The 21385-nt window shown below is 36.4% G+C and overlaps 1 protein-coding gene across 1 annotated transcript; it reads left to right on the top strand.

The window, feature by feature from the left end:
- The first annotated feature begins 1384 nt into the window (after nucleotides 1-1384).
- On the top strand, nucleotides 1385-21160 carry LOC137387692 (uncharacterized). The gene is made up of 11 exons (XM_068074183.1): nucleotides 1385-1405; nucleotides 2875-3023; nucleotides 3707-3785; nucleotides 6957-7511; nucleotides 9967-9972; nucleotides 14215-14310; nucleotides 15544-15641; nucleotides 17653-17821; nucleotides 19333-19521; nucleotides 20215-20290; nucleotides 20991-21160. The coding sequence occupies exons 1-11, from the start codon at nucleotides 1385-1387 to the stop codon at nucleotides 21158-21160; spliced, it is 1608 nt and encodes a 535-aa protein (XP_067930284.1).
- Nucleotides 21161-21385: the final 225 nt, after the last annotated feature.

The following is a 21385-nucleotide window of genomic DNA, read 5'->3' as shown; positions in this document are numbered from 1 at the left end:
GGCTGACATTTTACAGCTGCATCCAGTAGCAGCGAAATGGTTCAAAGGTTCATTTAGAGGGTGTGTTTAATAGCTCACTCAGTGGGCGTGTCCTTTGCTCACTCAGTGGGCGTGTCCTTTGCTCACTCAGTGGGTGTGTCCTTTGCTCATTCAGTGGGCGTGTCCTTTGCTCACTCAGTGGGCGTGTCCTTCGCTCACTCAGTGAATCTGTTGAATTGTTCATTCAAGGTGTGTCTCGATTGAACTCTTGACACATGAAAATGAAAATCAAACTATGAATTTGAACTCTTTGAATGCTTTTAAATTAATTTAAACATTGAAAGCGCTCAACCTACTTAGAATAACAAAAAGTATTAATATTACTGTAATAAATGTTAACCCTTTTTGTGACCAGCCTCAATGCATGTGTACAACAGAGAACTGCCCATAGAACTGATGAAGGTTTATAAAACAAAAATTTATGAGCGTTTATATCGGAGCAATTCTCTCAAACGCTTGTTAGTATTATAAGAAATTACGCACAATTATTAGCTGCTTGTTCTTAAATTTCCCTTTTTAAGATTTTTAAGACTTAAATTAGGACAACCTAATTCAACTCAAGAATTATCTGTATAGTAATAAACTTGGTAGCAAACAAAGGAATATGTAGAATGTATTCAGCTGCTCTCCAAGTCAATACAGTAATATTTTACATCTGTTTTAGTACCATCGTAATAATCAACTAACAGTGAGTTAGTCTTTTACTCAATTATGATTTATCTCTTTTTGAGATTTATTTTCTCTTACAAAAAACCATGAAAACTAAAATGCAGCTGTCTAGGTCTTATTTTATGGATAACATAAAGCAAAGTAAATTGGTACAAACCCTTGTTGTAATACAGATCCTGGCCTTTGTCATTAATGCTTTATTGTAAACATAACATAAATATAGAGAGCCTTGCTAAATATCTCAACACCTCTTTACGTTAGTTTAAAACATAGAAAGTTATATATAAGCAACACAATGAAGCAAAATTGCATATATCCTCTGAGAGACAAGGTTCCATAGCAATATAATAGCAGACGGAATAAAGAGAAGCTAGGCTTCTGCTACATAAACTATAGTGGTGTTAGACCTTGTCTTTAGTCTTTGTCCTTTCAATCTCTCCTACTCTTTCTATGCAGCAATTGTTTGCCTTTTGATTGAAGCACACATTAATAGGTCACGTGTTACCGATAGCAACACATACACAAACTGTCACTGATACTAAAGAGTGTTATGTTATTGAACTATAATCGAGCATTCAATACTCGTGGACTGCGGTATACCCCTGGGATTAGATTGAAGAGCTGAAGACAATTCAGAGAGATACAAATCAATTATTGTGTTTTGTCAAGAGTGACAATGCCGAAATGTGGGAGGAGGGTGAGTTGAAAGTATTTCCTTTGTGTTCAGTCACTTGTGTCAATTGATGACACTTGCCAACACATGCTTCCAGTTGACAAACCTAGTTGTTTCATACAGACATACACAAGTAGACGGAAATACAGGTTTATAGACACACAAGTAAGCACACTAGTGGAAACACAAGTTGAGAGGCTAGTAAACACACTAGTAGAGACATGAGTAGAGAGGCTAGTGCATGCACACACATAGAGGCAATGAATTGATACATTAGTACACAAGTATACTGTATACAGCAAACTACTAAGCAGGAGTTCTATATCATTTTTAATTTTCTATCGCAAGTTTTACTATCTGGAATATACAGCCTACTAAGTGCTATATGTCCAAGATTTTTTCATAGATTGTTATATGAAGATTGTTCTAGCTATAGGTTATGCACGGTTCCTAATATCAAAAGACTGCTGTAGGCATACAACTCTATGAGGTGCAATAAAATATATCTTTACAACCGTGAAAAATCTGATAAATTTTGCAATAATCATTGCGTTTTCATACTTCGAATGGTCTTGGAATTGCTTCCACTCTGAGTCATAGAACCGGTAAAATCCAGTTTATTCGACACCAGGTTGCTTTGCTAAATTTGTGTGAAGGCATTCACTGTGAGATTACTACGGTGCAACTCAGAATCGCTGAGACGGTAAGGTGCGGGTTCATCGACATTCGGTAACTCCGAACTCATTTGAAGCATGGAAACACAGTGAATATAACAAGGATTCATTTTATATGTTGGTAACTTGATTAAGTTTTTTGCACTTTCAGAATATGGAACAGTACCACAGTCTAACCAATAGATGCTAATTACATCACTACCTTCAGCTTAGAAAAAGATTTAGTTTGTCAGTTCTTGCAACTATAGTATGAATATTTTAATTTTGCATTTGACTAGCTACACTCATGCGCAAATTCAATGTTCATAGACTATCTAGTTATTCTTTTAAGCAAACACTTCAACACTGGTGACTGACAAGTGCAATGCATTATAAAATCAAGAATTGATACCTTGTTAGTAGCTAGTTATCAATTGATTAGGGTGGTATGTAACACAACCATAGCGAGTCAGCTTGAATCACAGCATAACTGATACTTGGGTGTATGTACTGGAATCACACCTGATGCTCTATGTGAGCTCTTAAATCACACCATATCTGATTCTCTAAAGTGAGCACCTAAATCGTGCCACATCTGATGCCATGTGGTGATGTGATGATGCTACAATGATATGGTCTATTTACAGCTGTATGAGGACAATTTTACTTTGCAGCGTTCCCTGTTGACTCTGTATTTATTAACTTATTTGTAGTTGACGGCAACTGCACTATAAATAATAGGCAGCCATTTAGTAGCAGTATTATGTCAGAGTCAACAATTATTTTCTAAAAGAGTCAATTGTATCACATATATTGAATAATGTCACGCTTTCAATTTAGAACGAGGGCCTCCCGTTTGAGCAGTTCAGCGGTGGGGTGATGAGGGAAGATTTCACTAACCGAAATGCACCATTTGGTACTCAGTTTACTCCAGTGATACGAACAAAAATCGTAGGAGGAAAGGCTAAATATGTTACTGAAACACAAAGGTGAGTTTCATTCTATTCTGTTATCACTCATGACAACATATAACTATGCACAATAATTCACAAAAAGATAACTTCATCGAATAAATTGTGCATCAGGAACTGTAATGTCTTTGCTATGCGTAGCAGATCAAATTCTGCTTTCTCCTAACATTTATGATAATGTAAGGCAGTTGTGACAATGTAGGTCATTTGCGATGATGTAGGTCATCGAAGATAATGTAGGTCCTTTGAGATAATGTAGGTCATTTGAGATGATATACATCATGTTTGATAACGTAGGTTGTTGGTAATAATGTGGGTTTTTGTGATAATGTACGTGTATGTCATTGGTAATAACAGATGTCATTTGTAGTAACATAGGTCATTTGTGAAAATGGAGGTCATTCATGATAATGTAAGTCATTCGAGATAATGGAGGTCATTTTATATAATGTAGGTCATTCGTGATAATGTAGGTCATTCGTGATAATGTAGGTCATTCGTGATAATGTAGGTCATTTGTAATAATGTAGGTCATTTGTAATAATGTAGGTCATTCAAGATAATGTAGGTCATTCGTGATAATGTAGGTCATTCGTGATAATGTAGGTCATTTGTAATAATGTAGGTCATTTGTAATAATGTAGGTCATTTGTAATAATGTAGGTCATTTGTAATAATGTAGGTCATTTGTAATAATGTAGGTCATTTCAAGTTCCAAGTCAGCAAAGCACACAGCGGCAGGAAGCGCAAGTTCAAGTAGATTTCAGCCAACCAAGAGAGGTAACTACCTGGAGGGCCATTTAAAATGGCTTTCAAATATTTGTGAACTTTTTAATGCAGATACCTCTAAAAGCTCAATTAAATTGGAGGGAATCTTAATTTAAAAATCAATAATCTGAATAACCGATTCAGAATATAATGAATGGCCACAAAGCTTTGAGTTTGTTTGGCTTGAATCATTGCAGTAAAATTTTAAACTGAAACTTATTTTAAGTACTGCGTCACGATTTGAATAACATTATCCGATTGCTAGCAATCGCAATTAAAATTGGCTCACATTTTTATGAGCTGTTCACTATTTGGACAATTATAAAAATGGAGTTGTCAGCACAACCTAAAAATTAGTCGCGATTTTTTAAGGTTATTGATTGTCACATCATGAATTGATAACAACAAGTTTAACGTCAACTATAAGCTTGTGCTGCAAAAATATATTGCCTCATTTTTCAAAATCACCTTCTTTAGATTACAAATTATTTATATATAATGTTGTTATATAAATGGTAAACAATGGTAAACAATGGTAAACTTACATAAAAATTATCCATACACTTGGTTAGAACTTTATATTCAAACAAATGTTATATAAATATAGTACTAAGCATTTTGGGGTAATACCAGCTTATGGTACATGCTAATAAAATCGTTTTCTTGATATGGTAAAGCAAAACGTCTTTTCAGTTTACCCAATAAACCTAAACTAAACGGGTTGAAAAACGCGAGTGAGTGGTAGAACGTTCAATCCTTTGTCTTTCAGCTACGGATGTACCGAGAAAGTTGCTGCGCAATGGTACATCATGCTATGAGGCATTCTCATACTACTAGCCAATGATCATTAGCACAATATATAAGAGGCAAGAATGCACTACAGAACTAAATATTTTGCCGAGGAAAAGTTCTTTTCTTAAGTGGTAGAGATTCATTAATATTTTTACTGTCATTTTTGCACCAAATACATTCATGACGTCACCTAAAAACTGTGATGACACAGTGATTAGCTTTGTTTTTCTACTCAATTTCTAAGAACCTAAAGCGTAGTAATTAAAATTCATTTGCTGACTGGCTTGTTTGTTTTTGTATCATAGCTGAATAAAAACATTTAAATCGGCTATAAGCTCAGAGCAATTGAAAAATTATTATTGCAAAAAGTAGACAATTCATAAAAATGAATAAGAATAAGAATTCACACTACGCAGTACGCAGTACGCAGTACGCAGTACTTGATATCATTACTGGTGTCATTGTTGTCGCCATGGTTACCACATCTACACTGATACTTGAACAGAAAATTTTCACATGTTATAGGTATACAATCTACTCTTGTCGGCAGGTTATCAACTAGACTGAGAGGAAGTAAACAGTAATATCGAGATACAATAACATATTGATCAAACGAGAGATTATGAACAAAGTTTCTACTGCCAAGTAGTCATGAGGGCTTTTTCCTAATGTAAACAAATCCATGGTCAGCTATGTTGTTCCAGAGCTTTGTAATCTGCGCTGATAAGAGAACACTGTTTGATTTGCTCGGCAACAGTCAGCCGATCAAACAGATGCATTTAGAAGACTGGAAAGGCGTTGATGGTTTTTACATTGATTTTATCATTTGGATGCGAGTTTACTTAATCATTAGTAAATGTTAAAACAAGAGCGAAGAAAATTATTTCAGACAGAGGCTGTGCTGACCATCAATTATTGGAGACAATGGAAAGGTTGATGCAGTTTCAGATTTCGCTATACTTCTTTAGTCAGTTTTAAAAATCTTATGAGACAAGCTGCGCAATAGTAAGTAAAATATGACTTGTTGTAAAAGAACACATACATATACATACGTATATATACCTACACACATACTCATAAATATATATACTTAAGCAGACATATATACACATACTTATGTGTATGTGTATATGCTAGCTATTCGTCTCCGTGACGTTACGCAATCACCCTGCGTAGTACACAAAGCCGTTGGGTATTTGCTCCCATATAGCGACATATATCAGCTAGTGAGCTATGTTCACTAGCTGATATACCGCTATGTCGCTATATGGGAGCAAATAGGTACCCAACGGCTTTGCGTACTACGCAGGGTGATTGCCTAACATCACGGAGACGAATAGCTAGCATTAGTAAGCTTACTCAAATTTTCCATTGAAAATGTACCAGGCTAATAGCAAGTGGCAGGCAACTCTCATTACTTCTCATTGTTTATAAGCTGATTTTTAATACCCGAGCAATGCCGGGAAGCACAGCTAGTATATCTATATATATATATATATATATATGTATATATATATATTTCTCAAAGTTTGTCATCATTGTATATGTCTAGCTATAACTATTAAAATCTTTGAGTAAAGAATCCGTAAAGCAGAAGATATGATCTCGGAATCTCTCGTTCATCGGTCTGACGCCTTACTAAGTATGCCACACGAGTTTGATAGACTCGCTAGGTGATATGTGTCGGTATATCAGAGCAAATACTCCATCGCTTCAGGTCAGGACTCAGGGCAATTGCTTAACGTCATGAGAAGATATATAGCCTACTAGCTATGCCCGAGTATTAAAAATCAGCTTATAAACAATGAGAAGTAATGATAGTTGTCTGCCACTTGCTATTAGCCTGGCACATTGCCAATGGATAATTTGAGTAAGCTTACTAATAAGAGCTACTGCTTCTCATGATGTTACGCCACCACTTTGCGTCGTGATGGAGAGCGGTAGCGTATTTGCTCCCATATAGCAACATATATTACCTAATAAATCCATCAAACTCGTGTGGCTGAATTGGTAAGGTATCGGACTGGTGAACCGGAGGCTCCGAGATCAATCTTCCGCGATATGGATTCATCACTTCAAGATTTGAATCAATAGAGCTGGAACTACACACATACACACATACACACCAACTTTGAGAAATAAATATAGATATAAAAGCATACTTATATATATATATATATTCATACCCAAAGGCATACACTGATACATGTACATTGACATGTACATATACATATAATTGTATATCTACAAATACACATACAGTGTTTAGATATTCACATACGCATCTATATACACTTATACATATTATGTAGTCATACAAAAACATAGTCATAGACATACATACAAAAGCATGACTATTGCATAATTCTCAATGTAAATCATTGTTTTTAGTCTGCGCGTGAAAAATTCTCAGGAGGCAAACATTGGCAAGGCCACTCTGTTCTCCCACCCATACCTTCTGAGCAAGCATCAAGCCAAAAACCTCCACACATATCACCAACAGATAAAACGACGCTACCTCCTATTCCAGCAAATGCTTCCAATCAACCAGAAAGAGAGCCTCTCAACATCAACAGCGGCAGCAATCATCCGCAAAGATCTGCACCTGTGACCTCTAACAATCAGTTACAGTCATCAAACCCTGAGATTATTTCTGAAATTAAAAAGAGAGACAACTCTTATTATAACCCAAAAAATTATGATAATAGTGAAGTTCTTCGAGACTACGAGTGGAAGCCTGCTGCAGGCTATTCATATCTTCCAACTCAGCCTATTAATCTAAGTCAAGATCAGGAGATATTCCTCTTGCGTAAGCTGGCTGAGGATGTCGCAGGCTGCTCGCTGACGCAGGTCAGGAATGTGTATCAAGAGATGGCATCACATGACCATCAGCTGACAGGATGGGGCAGCTACAGTCAACTTGGTATATCATTACAGAAACACGGAGTGAGTTACTAAAACATTATATGATACACATCATGATTTCTACCTCCAGTACTTACCAGTACGTTATGTTACATGTGTCAGCTTATCACATATATACCTGGTTGAAGCTGTGAACCCGCAGCATATATATTAGCTGTCTCATAGCTTGGTTACAGTACCGGCAGCATATACTGACAGCATACACCTTATATGCTTTACATTTCATGGGTTTCAATTTTATTACTTAGGTTGTAAAATGTCTCTTTTTGCACACGCAACTCTTTTTTTAAAATGAGCAGTAATATCTTTTTATCTGTTTTAATGGGTTTTTGGACATAGGTCTTTATGAGCTCCGCCTTGCTAAATTTTGCTCTCTAGGCTATTAAGACTAAATGTTTTGTGTCATTCCTGCATGTTGGTAGGAAAGATATGGCTAAGAGTTGATTTTTTACAGTACTAAAAGCTTTAGAAAGACAACTGCTGAGATTGCTTATTTTAAAAAGCCAGTAGAACTACAGAAATAAGAACCTCTGAACCATAGAGGACTGAAAGTATTAAATATGAAAAAAAATATAACTTTTGCCATCTTTTATATCACTAATTATGCAGTTGTTACCCAGTTTATCACTCTGGCTAAGGAGTGTTATGACTTGACTAAACAGTGAAAATGTAATTTGAATTAGTCGTGGCTGAACAGCAGACAAACCTCAAATCAGCAGAATATCTAGCCGCGCGATTCCACAAAATTCCACATAATGCACCATATAAGCATTTACATGAAACATGCCAACTAGAGAAAGATAGCCAACATGCAAGTAAAATAGCGATGAACACTCAGCTAGACTACCGAGAATACCACCCAGCAACATTTGTGTGCGGAATCATTTTCTCAATAACAATGAGAAGTACGCAGTCAGACTAATTCTATTACACATGCCTCTACAACAGAGTCCAGTTACTATGGCCTCTTAATCATGGAAGCCATGACAGGGCAATATTATTTATGCATAAAATACATAATAATTCAATTGGCCAGCCACTTATAAAATAATAAAAAAGTTATCATTCATAGCAATAATAAAAATAGATATATAGGGATGCTATGAATGTTGTGTTCCTATATGCTACATGTACCATGTGGGGAGGAGAATCTTTGTTAATTTCCAGGAACATTTTGTACTCTGGTTTAGTACTACTGAACCATTTTGCAGTCTGGCTCTTTTGATCATTTTGTTATCTTACTTTAATAGTTTAGTGAAAAACTATTTCCACTTGTCTTACTGTAGTAGTAGTAGTACTATTACATCTTCCTTCATCCCTTATCTCACCGTAATAGTGGTACCTACTACAGACTGTATCACTCACCTTACTGTAAAAGTACTATTACAGACTGTATCACTCATCTTACTGTAATAGTAGTACTACAGACTGTATCACTCATCTTACTGTAATAGTAGTACTACAGACTGTATCACTCATCTTAATGTAATAGTAGTACTACAGACTGCATTACTCATCTTACTGTAATAGTAGTACTACAGACTGTATCACTCATCTTACTGTAATAGTAGTACTACAGACTGTATCACTCATCTTACTGTAATAGTAGTACTACAGACTGTATCACTCATCTTACTGTAATAGTAGTACTACAGACTGCATCACTCATCTTACTGTAATAGTAGTACTACAGACTGTATCACTCATCTTACTGTAATAGTAGTACTACAGACTGCATCACTCATCTTATTGTAATAGTAGTACTACAGACTGTATCACTCATCTTACTGTAATAGTAGTACTACAGGCTACTACAACAGACTGTTGTCTAGCACCTGACCTGCAAATGTCAGGTTGGGTTCAATTCCCAAAAAAGGGCGCTGTTGGTGACAAAAATGACATCTAACCTTAAATTCCTCTGCAACTGGACATGCCTCCAAATGTTAAGGCTCCCTTGCCACTAAGGTCAGACATGTCCAGCCAAGATCACACAGCCATTATTTGAGCCACAATGTTCTTTACAACGCGCACAGCCTCTGCTTGCAGTGAGCTAAACAGACACCATACTCAGCCTTCGAGTTAGTGCTCACACACAGACTGTACTTATATTATATCTTCACCAATTAATGTTTTAATCTCTCACATTGTTTATTTTGTATTTTATAATCAATGCTAGCATTTACTGTGTTGATCTAGAAATACAATCTGTTTGCAGATATATCCCAACTTAAACACACTTCGACTCCTGGCATCTACCTGTGTTTCCTCTACAGATGTCGGATATGTTGACTATGAAAAGCTCCTCTCTTTCCTCATAGCAGCTGTGAAAAAAAGGTAAGCATTGTACATATAATGCAGAACATAATCATTGTAATATTATTTTTAACTATTTAATTATTTGATCATTATAATATTATTATCATATTATATAATCACTAGCTGCATTACCCGTCTCCGGGAACAGATTCCCGTATAGCAAGAAGTTTATTGAGAGTTGTCGTTCACACTGTAAAACAACTCCAAATATGCAGTCTACTGAAATTGTTGCCCTGATCATAGTACGCATACACATATGCAGTCATAATGTCATGTCAATAATGTTAGGGAGAACAATGGAAATCTGCAATGTGTTTTACAGCTAAATGCGTGTAAAATCTAGTAAATATTTTAGATTAATGCGTCTAGATTCATGCATCCGCCCATATCCATCTATGTTTCTATCTCATCCATCTATGAGTCGACAATCGCGATCGATTGACGACTCGGCCGACCAGTCTTTACCTGCCGAGCAGCTGACAATCGTGCGCTTGCACTCGCCTTGCAATCAATCGTCTCGCACTCGCCTCGCAATCAATTGCCTCGCACTCGCCTCGCAATAAATTGCCTAGCATTCAATCGCTTCGCAATCAATTGCCTAGCACTCATCAACTCATTCATCCGGAGTGCCGCGCCTGGAGACTCCCGCCGCACTCGAAGCGAAAAAGATCTCACGCGCATCCCTGAGTGACGCCGCGACCCCAAACCCAAATTGCTAGCTGCATTACCCATCCAAGGGAACAGATTCATGTACAGCAAGAGGTTTATTGAGAGTTGCCTTTCATACTGCAAAACAACTCCAAATATGCAGTCTACTGAAATTGTTGCCCTCATCAGAGTATGCATACACATATGCAGTCATACATGTCAATAATGTTGGGGAGAACAATGGAGATCTGCAATGTGTTTTACAGCTAGTCTACAATGCATCAACCTCAAACCACTCAAATTGGATTTGTCCTATCTTTGTACAAAGAACTGATAATGAAATTGACATTGCTAGGCAAACTGAAGTTCTTCAAACTACCAGTATTGAAAAATTGTGCATCTTTTAAGAAAATCTACAAAAATATTTTGCTATCGCCAGCATTTATTGAATAGAGACTTATACATGCTTAAGACACTAATCATGGCTCACCAGTTCTTCGTCTATAGCCTATGTTTTGACATGGTATATGCAAACAGTGCGGCAGTTATGTGGTTGTGTTGATAAAGTTTATATGGATCACAGTACCGACAGTGCGATGTCAAGGCAGATACAGCATTAGCACCTTATATACAATAACGCCAACATGATAGCCTTTTAATGAGATACAACGAGGCAAACGAATGTATGAAAAATATACTGAAAAATACTGAAAATAGATATACTGAAAAATATGCTAGAAAATGCTGCATGTGGATAATATGTAGGTATAGCAGGACATGAAGAACATAGCATGACATAACAATAACACAAGTTAATTTAACGCAACACTTGCTGATAGACAACATTTTTGTTTTTCTATTGAGTGTATGAACAAACCGTTTTCAGTTTGTGCCTACTTTGAGCAGGCAACGTACAGCTGGCCATGGCTAAACAGGGTGACAGTAAGTCGATACCAGCTGCTCTCTTTCTTCTCACCGTCGTCTATCGCAATGCTCAGAGTACCCGTGTAAGTTCTGTAGTAGCTGTAGTACTCGTAGCTGGAAAAAAATAAAAGTAACTCAGCTGCGGAAGGAAATGAATGCGTTTACGATCACCAATCGTGGCAAGTGCAACATTTTTAAGAAGTGGAGGTGTGGCAATTCATAGACGATACAACATTGAATGAGAAGTATTTAGCTTTTTGAAGTAGAAATTTAGCAGGTAATTTTTGAAGCAAAAACCATTGTCTAGTTGGCCGGAAAAGACAAGCGTGCACATGACATTCCGTCGGCAGTAAATATTAATTTACTACTAATTTACTAATTAAATTTACTATTCATTAACTTATTTAATGAGTAGTAAATTTTATTTAATTTTATTAATTTATTTACTACTCATATTAGTTCAGTTCGCTTCGTACGATAGAATCAAAAAAAGGAAAGACCGCTCTATAAGGTGGACTAACACACACATACACAAATATATAGACAGATTTTTTGCCGGTGATATACGGTAGTAGATATACAATACATAGACAAAACATATACCTATATAATACATACACAATACATACACAATGCATACACATATATAGCAAGACACAATTTTATGTAAACTTTACTACTTCACCTGAATGTCAATAGTTATTGAACAATGTTGACCAACTGGTTTACCATACATGATTCCAGAGTTTAACTATCAACAATGATATCTGTTTCTTATTACTTTATGGTTAACTTTTAGTAAAGAGCTTGAAAGTGATCAGCAGAACTTCTACTCTCCAAGAGGACACAGTGACTCATGCAGGTTGGCTATTTTCATATTAGCTATTAAAAGGCGTTATTGTAGCAACTTGGCTTCTTGATTTAATTTATTTTATATTCTGGAATAGAGCTGACAACTCCAAAGGTGTAATAGATTTTTGTATTAAGCCATGAAAAATTTATGTGCCTCCAGCCTCCAGTGCATGCATTAATATTAATTGATAAATGCTTGGTCTGTCTTAACTAGATATTTTCTATTTGTTACCTGCGTATCTTGTATAAAAACTAGTTATGTAACCTGTCGTAGTGTAGTAAGAGGGCAATGTAATTTTAATGGCAGCATACATTAAATTCATGATAATTTGTAAATTATGAAAGATTATTAGATGTACAAGGTTGTTTTAGAGTCTAAAAAGATGCCATTTTGCTTTTTACATATTGCTGTTTGACAACTTCGTGGTGCTGATAAACAAAGAATGTGCACACCGTTATAACTCTATATAGAAAATTGCACTTTACCATCATTGAAGAGGATTGAAGCTTTCAATACAAGCTTCTACGCTTGGTGCATGCAAACCACTCATGCAAACACCAAGCAGACACTGTGCTTGCACGTTGCATGCTTTGTATATACTTTGTGTATGTTCGGCGAATGCTCTGTGCAAGTACTTTCGGTTTTCCCGGTTTAATTTATTCATAAATTAACTTTGAGGCAGAGCTCAAGATTAACTATATCATTATAATAACTGGGCGATATTAAAATATTTTCTATGAAATGTTTCTTAATTCACTGAAGTACAAGAAATTAAAGAATGGTTGATTTTGTTAGACAAAGATTTCCTTCTTTTTGGTAGCATGATATTTGAGAAAATGATGAAAACTTAGTAAAGGAAATGTTGCGACATTCAATAACTAACAACTAGAGAGGCACTATTTGGTAACAAGAAACTGTAATGATATGTGAACAAGTATGCAGAGATCAGTCCTATAGTCGAATGGAGTATGTTTTGCTAAGTATCTATTGAAATAATTTGCTCCGCTGTTTTGACATCCAATTAAATGCTACCATTTGTAGTAAACCAACTTTTTATTGTATGCTACGCCATGTAATGTTCATAAATAGACACCGGCTTCTCATATAAATATTTCACAATATAACCAATCTATGCATCTAACACTGTATGTCTGTGGTTGTGCTCCAGCTTATGCATTGCTATTTGCAGTGTCAATTGCATAGAATGGTTACACAGTAAAATAATTTTATGAGAAGCTGCGTGATGTCTATTTATAAACATTGTGTGGTGTAGCATAGAATAAAATATTTTTGTCACTATAAATGGTAGCATTCAATTGAATAACAAAACAGCAGAGGAGAAAATCCTAATGAATGTCAAAAATATTCTCCATTCTACTGTAAAACTGATTATAGAATTTTCCATGAGAGCAATTTAAAAGTTTATTGCCATGTAAACTTCCAGTCAGACAAACATGCGGAAAGGCATAGTTTTTATCTTAATATAGCAGGTGCTCTACAAATTGTTAAATATTTCTGTTTGTCTGTTTTATTATTCCTATTACGTTGAAACTTTTCAGTTTTATATTCTGAAGAGCCTTATTAATTTGCCTTTGGCTAGCGTACCAATGCTGTCAGCAGTCGTTCGCTAATTTCATACAATAAGGGTGCAATAGCCGTCAGTGGGTCATGTACTTATAACGTATAACAAGGGTAGATTAGCTGTCAGCTCTATTTCTGCTATCTTGTCAAGGTGTATCCTAGCACCCTTTATTAACTTACATTCATCTTATAGCATATGACATTCTATACTGCTTCAGCTTGGCACAGCATAGTAAAATACTATAAATGCTACAGCGATGAGATACATTGCATTCCGCTATACGATATCATTTGTATATCATATGGTTATTGGTCCACTACTTTATAATATGATAATGTTACAGTCCTCTCCCTGATGTTGCAAGTTCTGAAGGTCAATTGCTGAGAATGGTTCAACAACAGTTGCTACAGTCCAATGGAACCCTTGATGTCGAGAGACTCCGCAGGGCGTTTAGCAAGGCTGATCGTTCTCACCGACTCACTCTTTCTCACAATCAGGTACAACATTTGATGTCTGGTTAAACTACTGTCAAACAGTCATTTTACTTCATGGGCAAGATACTGATATATGGGTAGCCAGATACCATGTGTACAACCAAATTTGTTGCACCTTTGAAGTAGATTAGGATATTGTCCCTATAAGATTGCTGGCTTTTTATAACAATTGACAAAAAGTTGTGCAACGCAAAAACAAGTTAAGGTTTGCACGAAAGAGACGAGAAAAAGCAAATGATATTAGGATATGATTTGTGATGTGATTAGGGTAGGGTGTTTTGCAAAGCGACCCTCCAAACACAAAATATTAGAGCTCATGTTTATAATAAATTATGTCAAGAAGAATGAAGACACAGAGAACGATTAAAGCAATCCCAGCGACCGGCATTACTAGAATTGAGTACATCAGGTATCTACATATATATAAACAGCATATTTTGCAGTGAAGTTTAGCATACAATCGTCAAGTCACCTGTTAAGTAACTTGTCAAACGTTGAAGCTAGCGAGTACACCTAGAAGCACATACTCCTGTCAGGGATCTTAACGTTATGCGCAGCTGAATTTAGTCTTAGAACTAGTGGTGCATACTAACTAGCCTTTTTCACTGTCAATGGCTAGTAAATAGGCCCACCCAAAAATGACTGTTTATATCACTTATTATGAAAAGCAGAGGCGTCAAAAATGAATGACAAAGAAATAGCTGTTTTTATTGAGAGCCAAAAGATATTCTAATTATTTGGGATATGTTCGACTATAGTGAGAGAAATACTAGTTTGCCAAACTGTTCAATATTCATATTGGTATCAATGCTTTGTGTATGCGCTCTGTATACGCTCGGTATATGCTCTGTATGTGCTCTGTATATGATTTGTATATGCTCTGCATATGCTCTGTATATGCTTTGTATATGCTCTTTATGTGCTCTGTATATGCTCTGTATATGTTCTGTATAATGTATATGCTCTGTATGTGCTCTGTATAGACTCTGTATGTGCTCTGTATAGACTCTGTATGTGCTCTGTATTGACTCTGTATTGACTATTGACTCTTGACTTTCTACAGTTTCTGTAGTTGAGCAATCTACTTGAATAAATGAAGCATTGTGAAATGGAGTAAATCTTAGGAGTGACTTTTGCTCTGGCACTCAGAAGTTTAAGGTTTATGATGAATTGTAGGCCTACATTTTACACATATCCGTATAACAAAGTGATATAGTATTATTTAATAATTTTTAGATAAAGGACCTTTGCTATCAGATGAATGTTCCTATATCTGAAGCAGTTATTAACCAGATGATTTCACACTGTCATTCCAATGGAGACGGTCAATATCTGTAAGCCCGTTGTGTACCATGTCATATCTAACAGTTACTCACATAGAGAGAGCTGGTATCTGTAAGCTCGTTGTGTACCATGTCATATCTAACAGTTACTCACATAGAGAGAGCTGGTATCTGTAAGCGCATTGTGTACCATGTCATATTTAACAGTTACTCGCATAGAGAGAGCTAGTAACTGTAAGTGCATTGTGTACCATGTCATATCTAACAGTTACTCACATAGAGAATTAGTATCTGTAAGCCCATTGTGTACCATGTCATATCTAACAGTTACTCACATAGAGAGCTAGTAACTGTAAGTGCATTGTGTACCATGCCATATCTAACAGTTACTCACATAGAGAGTTAGTATCTGTAAGCTCATTGTGTACCATGTCATATCTAACAGTTACTAACATAGAGAGAGCTAATATCTGTAAGCACATTTGTGTACCATGTCATATCTAACAATTACTCACATAAAGAGAGCTAGTATCTGTAAGCGCATTGTGTACCATGTCATATTTAACAGTTACTCACATAGAGAGAGCTAGTATCTGTAAGCCCATTGTGTACCATGTCATATCTAACAGTTACTCACATAGAGAGTTAGTATCTGTAAGCCCACTGTGTACCATGTCATATCTAACAGTTACTCACATAGAGAGCTAGAGTCTGTAAGCGCATTGTGTACCATGTCATATCTAACAATTACTCACATAAAGAGAGCTAGTATCTGTAAACGCGTTGTGTATCATGTCATATCTAACAGTTACTCACATAGAGAGCTAGAATCTGTAAGCGCATTGTGTACCATGTCATATCTAGCAGTTACTCACATAAAGAGAGCTAGCATATGTAAGCGCGTTGTGTATCATGTCATATCTAACAGTTACTCACATAGAGAGCTAGTATCTGTAAGTGCGTTGTGTACCATGTCATATCTAACAGTTACACACATAAAGGGAGCTAGTATATGTAAGCGCATTGTGTATCTTGTCATATCTAACAGTTACTCACATAAAGAGCTAGTATCTGTAAGCGCATTGTGTACCATGTCATATCTAACAACTACTCACAAAAAGAGAGCTAGTATATGTAAGCGCATTGTGTATCTTGTCATATCTAACAGTTACTCACATAAAGAGCTAGAATCTGTAAGCGCATTGTGTACCATGTCATATCTAGCAGTTACTCACAAAAAGAGAGCTAGCATATGTAAGCGCGTTGTGTACCATGTCATATCTAACAGTTACTCACATAGAGAGCTAGAATCTGTAAGCGCATTGTGTACCATGTCATATCTAGCAGTTACTCACATAAAGAGAGCTAGCATATGTAAGCGCGTTGTGTACCATGTCATATCTAACAGTTACTCACATAGAAAGCTAGTATCTGTAAGCGCATTGTGTACCATGTCATATCTAGCAGTTACTCACATAAAGAGAGCTAGTATCTGTAAGCCCGTTGTGTACCATGTCATATTTAACAGTTACTCACATAGAGAGCTAGTATCTGTAAGCGCATTGTGTACCATGTCATATCTAGCAGTTACTCACAAAAAGAGAGCTAGCATATGTAAGCGCGTTGTGTACCATGTCATATCTAACAGTTACTCACATAGAGAGCTAGAATCTGTAAGCGCATTGTGTACCATGTCATATCTAGCAGTTACTCACATAAAGAGAGCTAGCATATGTAAGCGCGCTGTGTACCATGTCATATCTAACAGTTACTCACATAGAGAGCTAGTATCTGTAAGCGCATTGTGTACCATGTCATATCTGACAGTTACTCACATAAAGAGAGCTAGCATATGTAAGCGCGTTGTATACCATGTCATATCTGACAGTTACTCACAGAGAGAGAGAGCAGGTATCTGTAAACACATGATTACATACCATGTCACATCTAACTGCTATTCCCATCACAGTTGAGTACCATGTTTTCTAGAACATTACTATTTTGTGTTAAGGAAAGATTGACTCATCTATGTCTCTATGTTGTCTCTTTATAATTCCAACAGGTGGACAGACTTCATATCTATCCTAGAAAAGGTTCAGCCACACGCAACAGGACTCATCATGCCTCAAAGTAAGAAACCGTTAGAATATGCCAAGAAGTACCTCAAGCCCAGTGAGAACTGGCCCCACCCTGATGATCCTTCCTATGAACGCGTTGAGGAAAACTCACAGGTACTTCCTGATCAATACAAACAGTATTCCTGGATAAGATGACAAAGTTTTTGTGACAACAGGCTACTTTTGTTCAGGCTAATATAAATATATGTAGCCCGAAGAGTTTGAAATGTGTACATGAGTAAATAGATTCATTTTTGGGATTTAGCAATAGATTACAATAGATTGGAAATTAGAAAAGGCATAAAAGAAAACAGATTAATAAAGAAATGAATGAACAAAAGAATGAGTAGCAAAATGAATGAATAAATAAACCATTAATTAAATGACTAAGTAAATAAATAAAATACTGAGTGACCAATTTTACAAAAAGCTCCTGTCGCAATGTTCTAGAACAAGATGAAGTTAAATAAAATTACTAGCTCATTTAATAGCTTCCCTGGTAATATTTCAAACATAAGGGACTCAACAGCTAACAACCAGCTAACAATAACTTTTTGTAAATTCACAGTCAATATCTCAAAGACACTGCCACAGGCCCCCTGTTCTTAGTTGGTGCATGTAGCAGTTAATAGTCTCCTACACTCCTCTAGCTGTGCACTATTCTAATGGACAATGCTTACGTTAGGCTTGCAGCACCACCTTCGTACATCAACCTATAGAGCAAGACTCTTACTCTATGGGCTGCTCTTTGTCAGCCTGGCAACCAAAGTGTAGGAAAGATTAGTTGCCCATCCTTTCCGCCAATCAGGTGTTCTAAACCTGATTGAGGCAACAGTTACTCTCATATCTGTATATTGGTTAACAGAAGTGACCAACTTGGTGATGGTGCTAACTGGCGTGTCATTACAATTCTTGAAATGTATCAGTTAGTCCTGGTGAGTTCCAGTTTTTGGACAGGCTACTCACGGCAGACCTGCCATAAGAGCATTGTTGTTGCGCAAACAATATCTCTGTGATGTTGGCTAGACATGCCTGAGCTAAGTAGTAAGGGAACCTCTACGACTGGAGACATGTCCTGTAGATAGAAATTTAAAGTTGGATGTTATTCCAGTTACCACCAACAGCCTTTTAGGGAATGGAACTCCTGTTTACATATATGCCTAGGCCACGCCTGCTGCCATGTTTGCATAGAAGAATACCAGTCCGGCAGCCTACGCGAGTAGAGAAGTAAAATGGGTCAAAAAATGTTGTAGAGCACACAAAAGAAACCAAAGAAAATACAGAGTATAACAAGTAGGATTAATGTGAAATGAGTATCAATATCAGTACGCAAAGTTGTAAAATCCAAAGTGAAGAATGTTCTCGCTAATTGAATTGGTTCTAAGTATAAGGGAGTGAGGAAAAGGCACATAAAATGTGTAAAAACTTGACAATTATATAAAACCTTTAGGCTAAAAAAGAACTGCAGTGATATAAAGTACTGATTGATTGCACAAACTTGGTCACCTAAACTTTATAATTAATTTTTTTTCATAAATTAAATGTATTTTGGTTTGTATCAAAGTACTCTACGGTAGCCATTATGTTTTGTAATTAGCCATTAACTAAGCAAGCATTTTGAACAGAGTTTTCAAGAAATTCAACCCGAGCCACAAAGGTTAGTAGATAAACCGAGTAAAGCTATACCCAGAGCACTGATGACTCAGCAAATATCAGCTCCCGCGGGTTTTCCGAACAGAGTTGGACCAACTGAGCTAAGTCAGGCAAGCCCAAGAGGTTTAGGAAAACAGCCCAAGGCTCAACCTTGGTCTAAGGTATGCCACCATCTTGCCAAGTTCTATTAAGTACTAGGTATAGTGCCATTTAATCAAGAGTCATCTTACCTCATAATTCTGTGTTGAGATTCTTGTTAGGAGTTGTCATATCTCTTGGCTCAAAATTTATTGATAAACTTTGTAGAAATAACATTCCAGTATATATGGGTTAAATGAGAAAAAATAATTGTGAACAGAATGTGAAGGTAAACTGTTCAATCTCTTGCTGGTTAATCCAATGGTTGCAGATCATTGTATATAATGGCTCGTCTTTCGCAATAATTTGTAGCTGTTCTGGGATCTCATTCTACAAACTGGATTCGTAAGTGTTTTGTGAGGTGCTAAATATTTACGCTACATGTAGCTTTTACTTGAGGAAGCTAGATGCTGTGTATTTACTGTTTATGAAAGCTAGACAAATATGATGAGTTCACTCGGTATCGCTTATACAGTATAAAGGTGCAACATATTGTATATATATATATCTGCTATTGTTTCAATATGGATAGTAATAGCTGCTGCCAATTTATAAAACAATGGTTACAGTTGATGTCTTCATATTTTGGAATTGTATTGAAAGAGTTACATATAATAGCTATCAAATTATCAAAACTTTTAACTTTAATTGACTTGAAGAAGAATGTTGAAAATGTTTGATTATTTTGTACTGATCAATTGAATTTCTTGTTTTAGAACCAACAGGATCCATGGTTCGAAGGATTCAAAAAAATGGCTGAAGCACTTTATAGAAATGATCTTGATAAAAAAGGTAACAACAGATTAGGCATAGCGAATGAAATTAAGTAAACATGTACCTCATAGTTGCTGTACATTTATTTCCCTTAAAACAAAGGCAATCAAAGACTCAATATTGGTAAAATGTACAGCCCCTATTAACTGTATATTCAGGCATTTGGATTAGTCAAATCTACATGTACTTGATTGTTGCATTATATCACTTGCCCGTGTAGTCTGTATTTTGCTATAGAAAAGATTTTGCATTTGAGAATAAGCACCAACTTTGTAGAAGAGGCTCTGATGATGTCTGTTGACTTCTTGGTGTCTACAACCGGATTACAACTTTTTTTTGTGTGACCTTGACCCGAAAGGTCAAGTATGCCTGCTTAGCTTACCGCAAGCAAAGGCTTCGTGTGTTTTTAAGAATATTGTTGAAAATACACTGGCTATGATTTTGGCGGGGCGTGCCGATGCCTAGTGGCAACCTCGACGATGGGAGGCATGCCCAGTTGCAAAAAATAATCTAAGGTTGGATGTCAGTCTTGACACTTGTCCTTTTTTGGGAATTGAACCTCAACCTGTTTGCAGAGCAACCGCTTTAGACCACAACTGTCCTCGAGTCTCCCTGCGAGTATACAATGAACAAGTTGTCTTCTCCTCATGATAACAAGATTGAGAGGATTTGTTTAGATTTCAGAATAAACCTCATTACTTGTGTGGTTGTGTTGAAGGTTCCATGAAACCAGAAAAATGCAACTGGCTAGTCACTGAATACAATGAAATATATGACCTTCAACTACCCGCTGAAGATGTTACTAGATGTATCCAGCTCAATACTACAACTTCCGGTACTGTCATAGACGGTCTCCTCCAACACCTGCTCGCTGTACGACACAACTAGATCACAATGTTTAGCACTGCTATATAAAATGGCCACTTTAAACTCTTTTTTATGCACCTAGCTGATATCAATGTGATATAAAACTGACGGCAAATTGTAAAAAAATACAATGCTGGTGTAGAATGTAGACATGGTTTTATCACAGCTGTTATGATACAAGGACCGGCCAACTTCACAAAGTGTGCTCGTGATCTCTCCGGCAACTCGCTAAATAGTCCAGAATTT

This window comes from Watersipora subatra, chromosome 1 (genome assembly GCF_963576615.1).
Source record: "Watersipora subatra chromosome 1, tzWatSuba1.1, whole genome shotgun sequence".
Lineage (NCBI taxonomy): Eukaryota > Metazoa > Bryozoa > Gymnolaemata > Cheilostomatida > Watersiporidae > Watersipora > Watersipora subatra.
The sequence above is the reverse complement of the archived record's forward strand: the minus strand, read 5'-3'. Positions and strand labels throughout refer to the sequence as shown.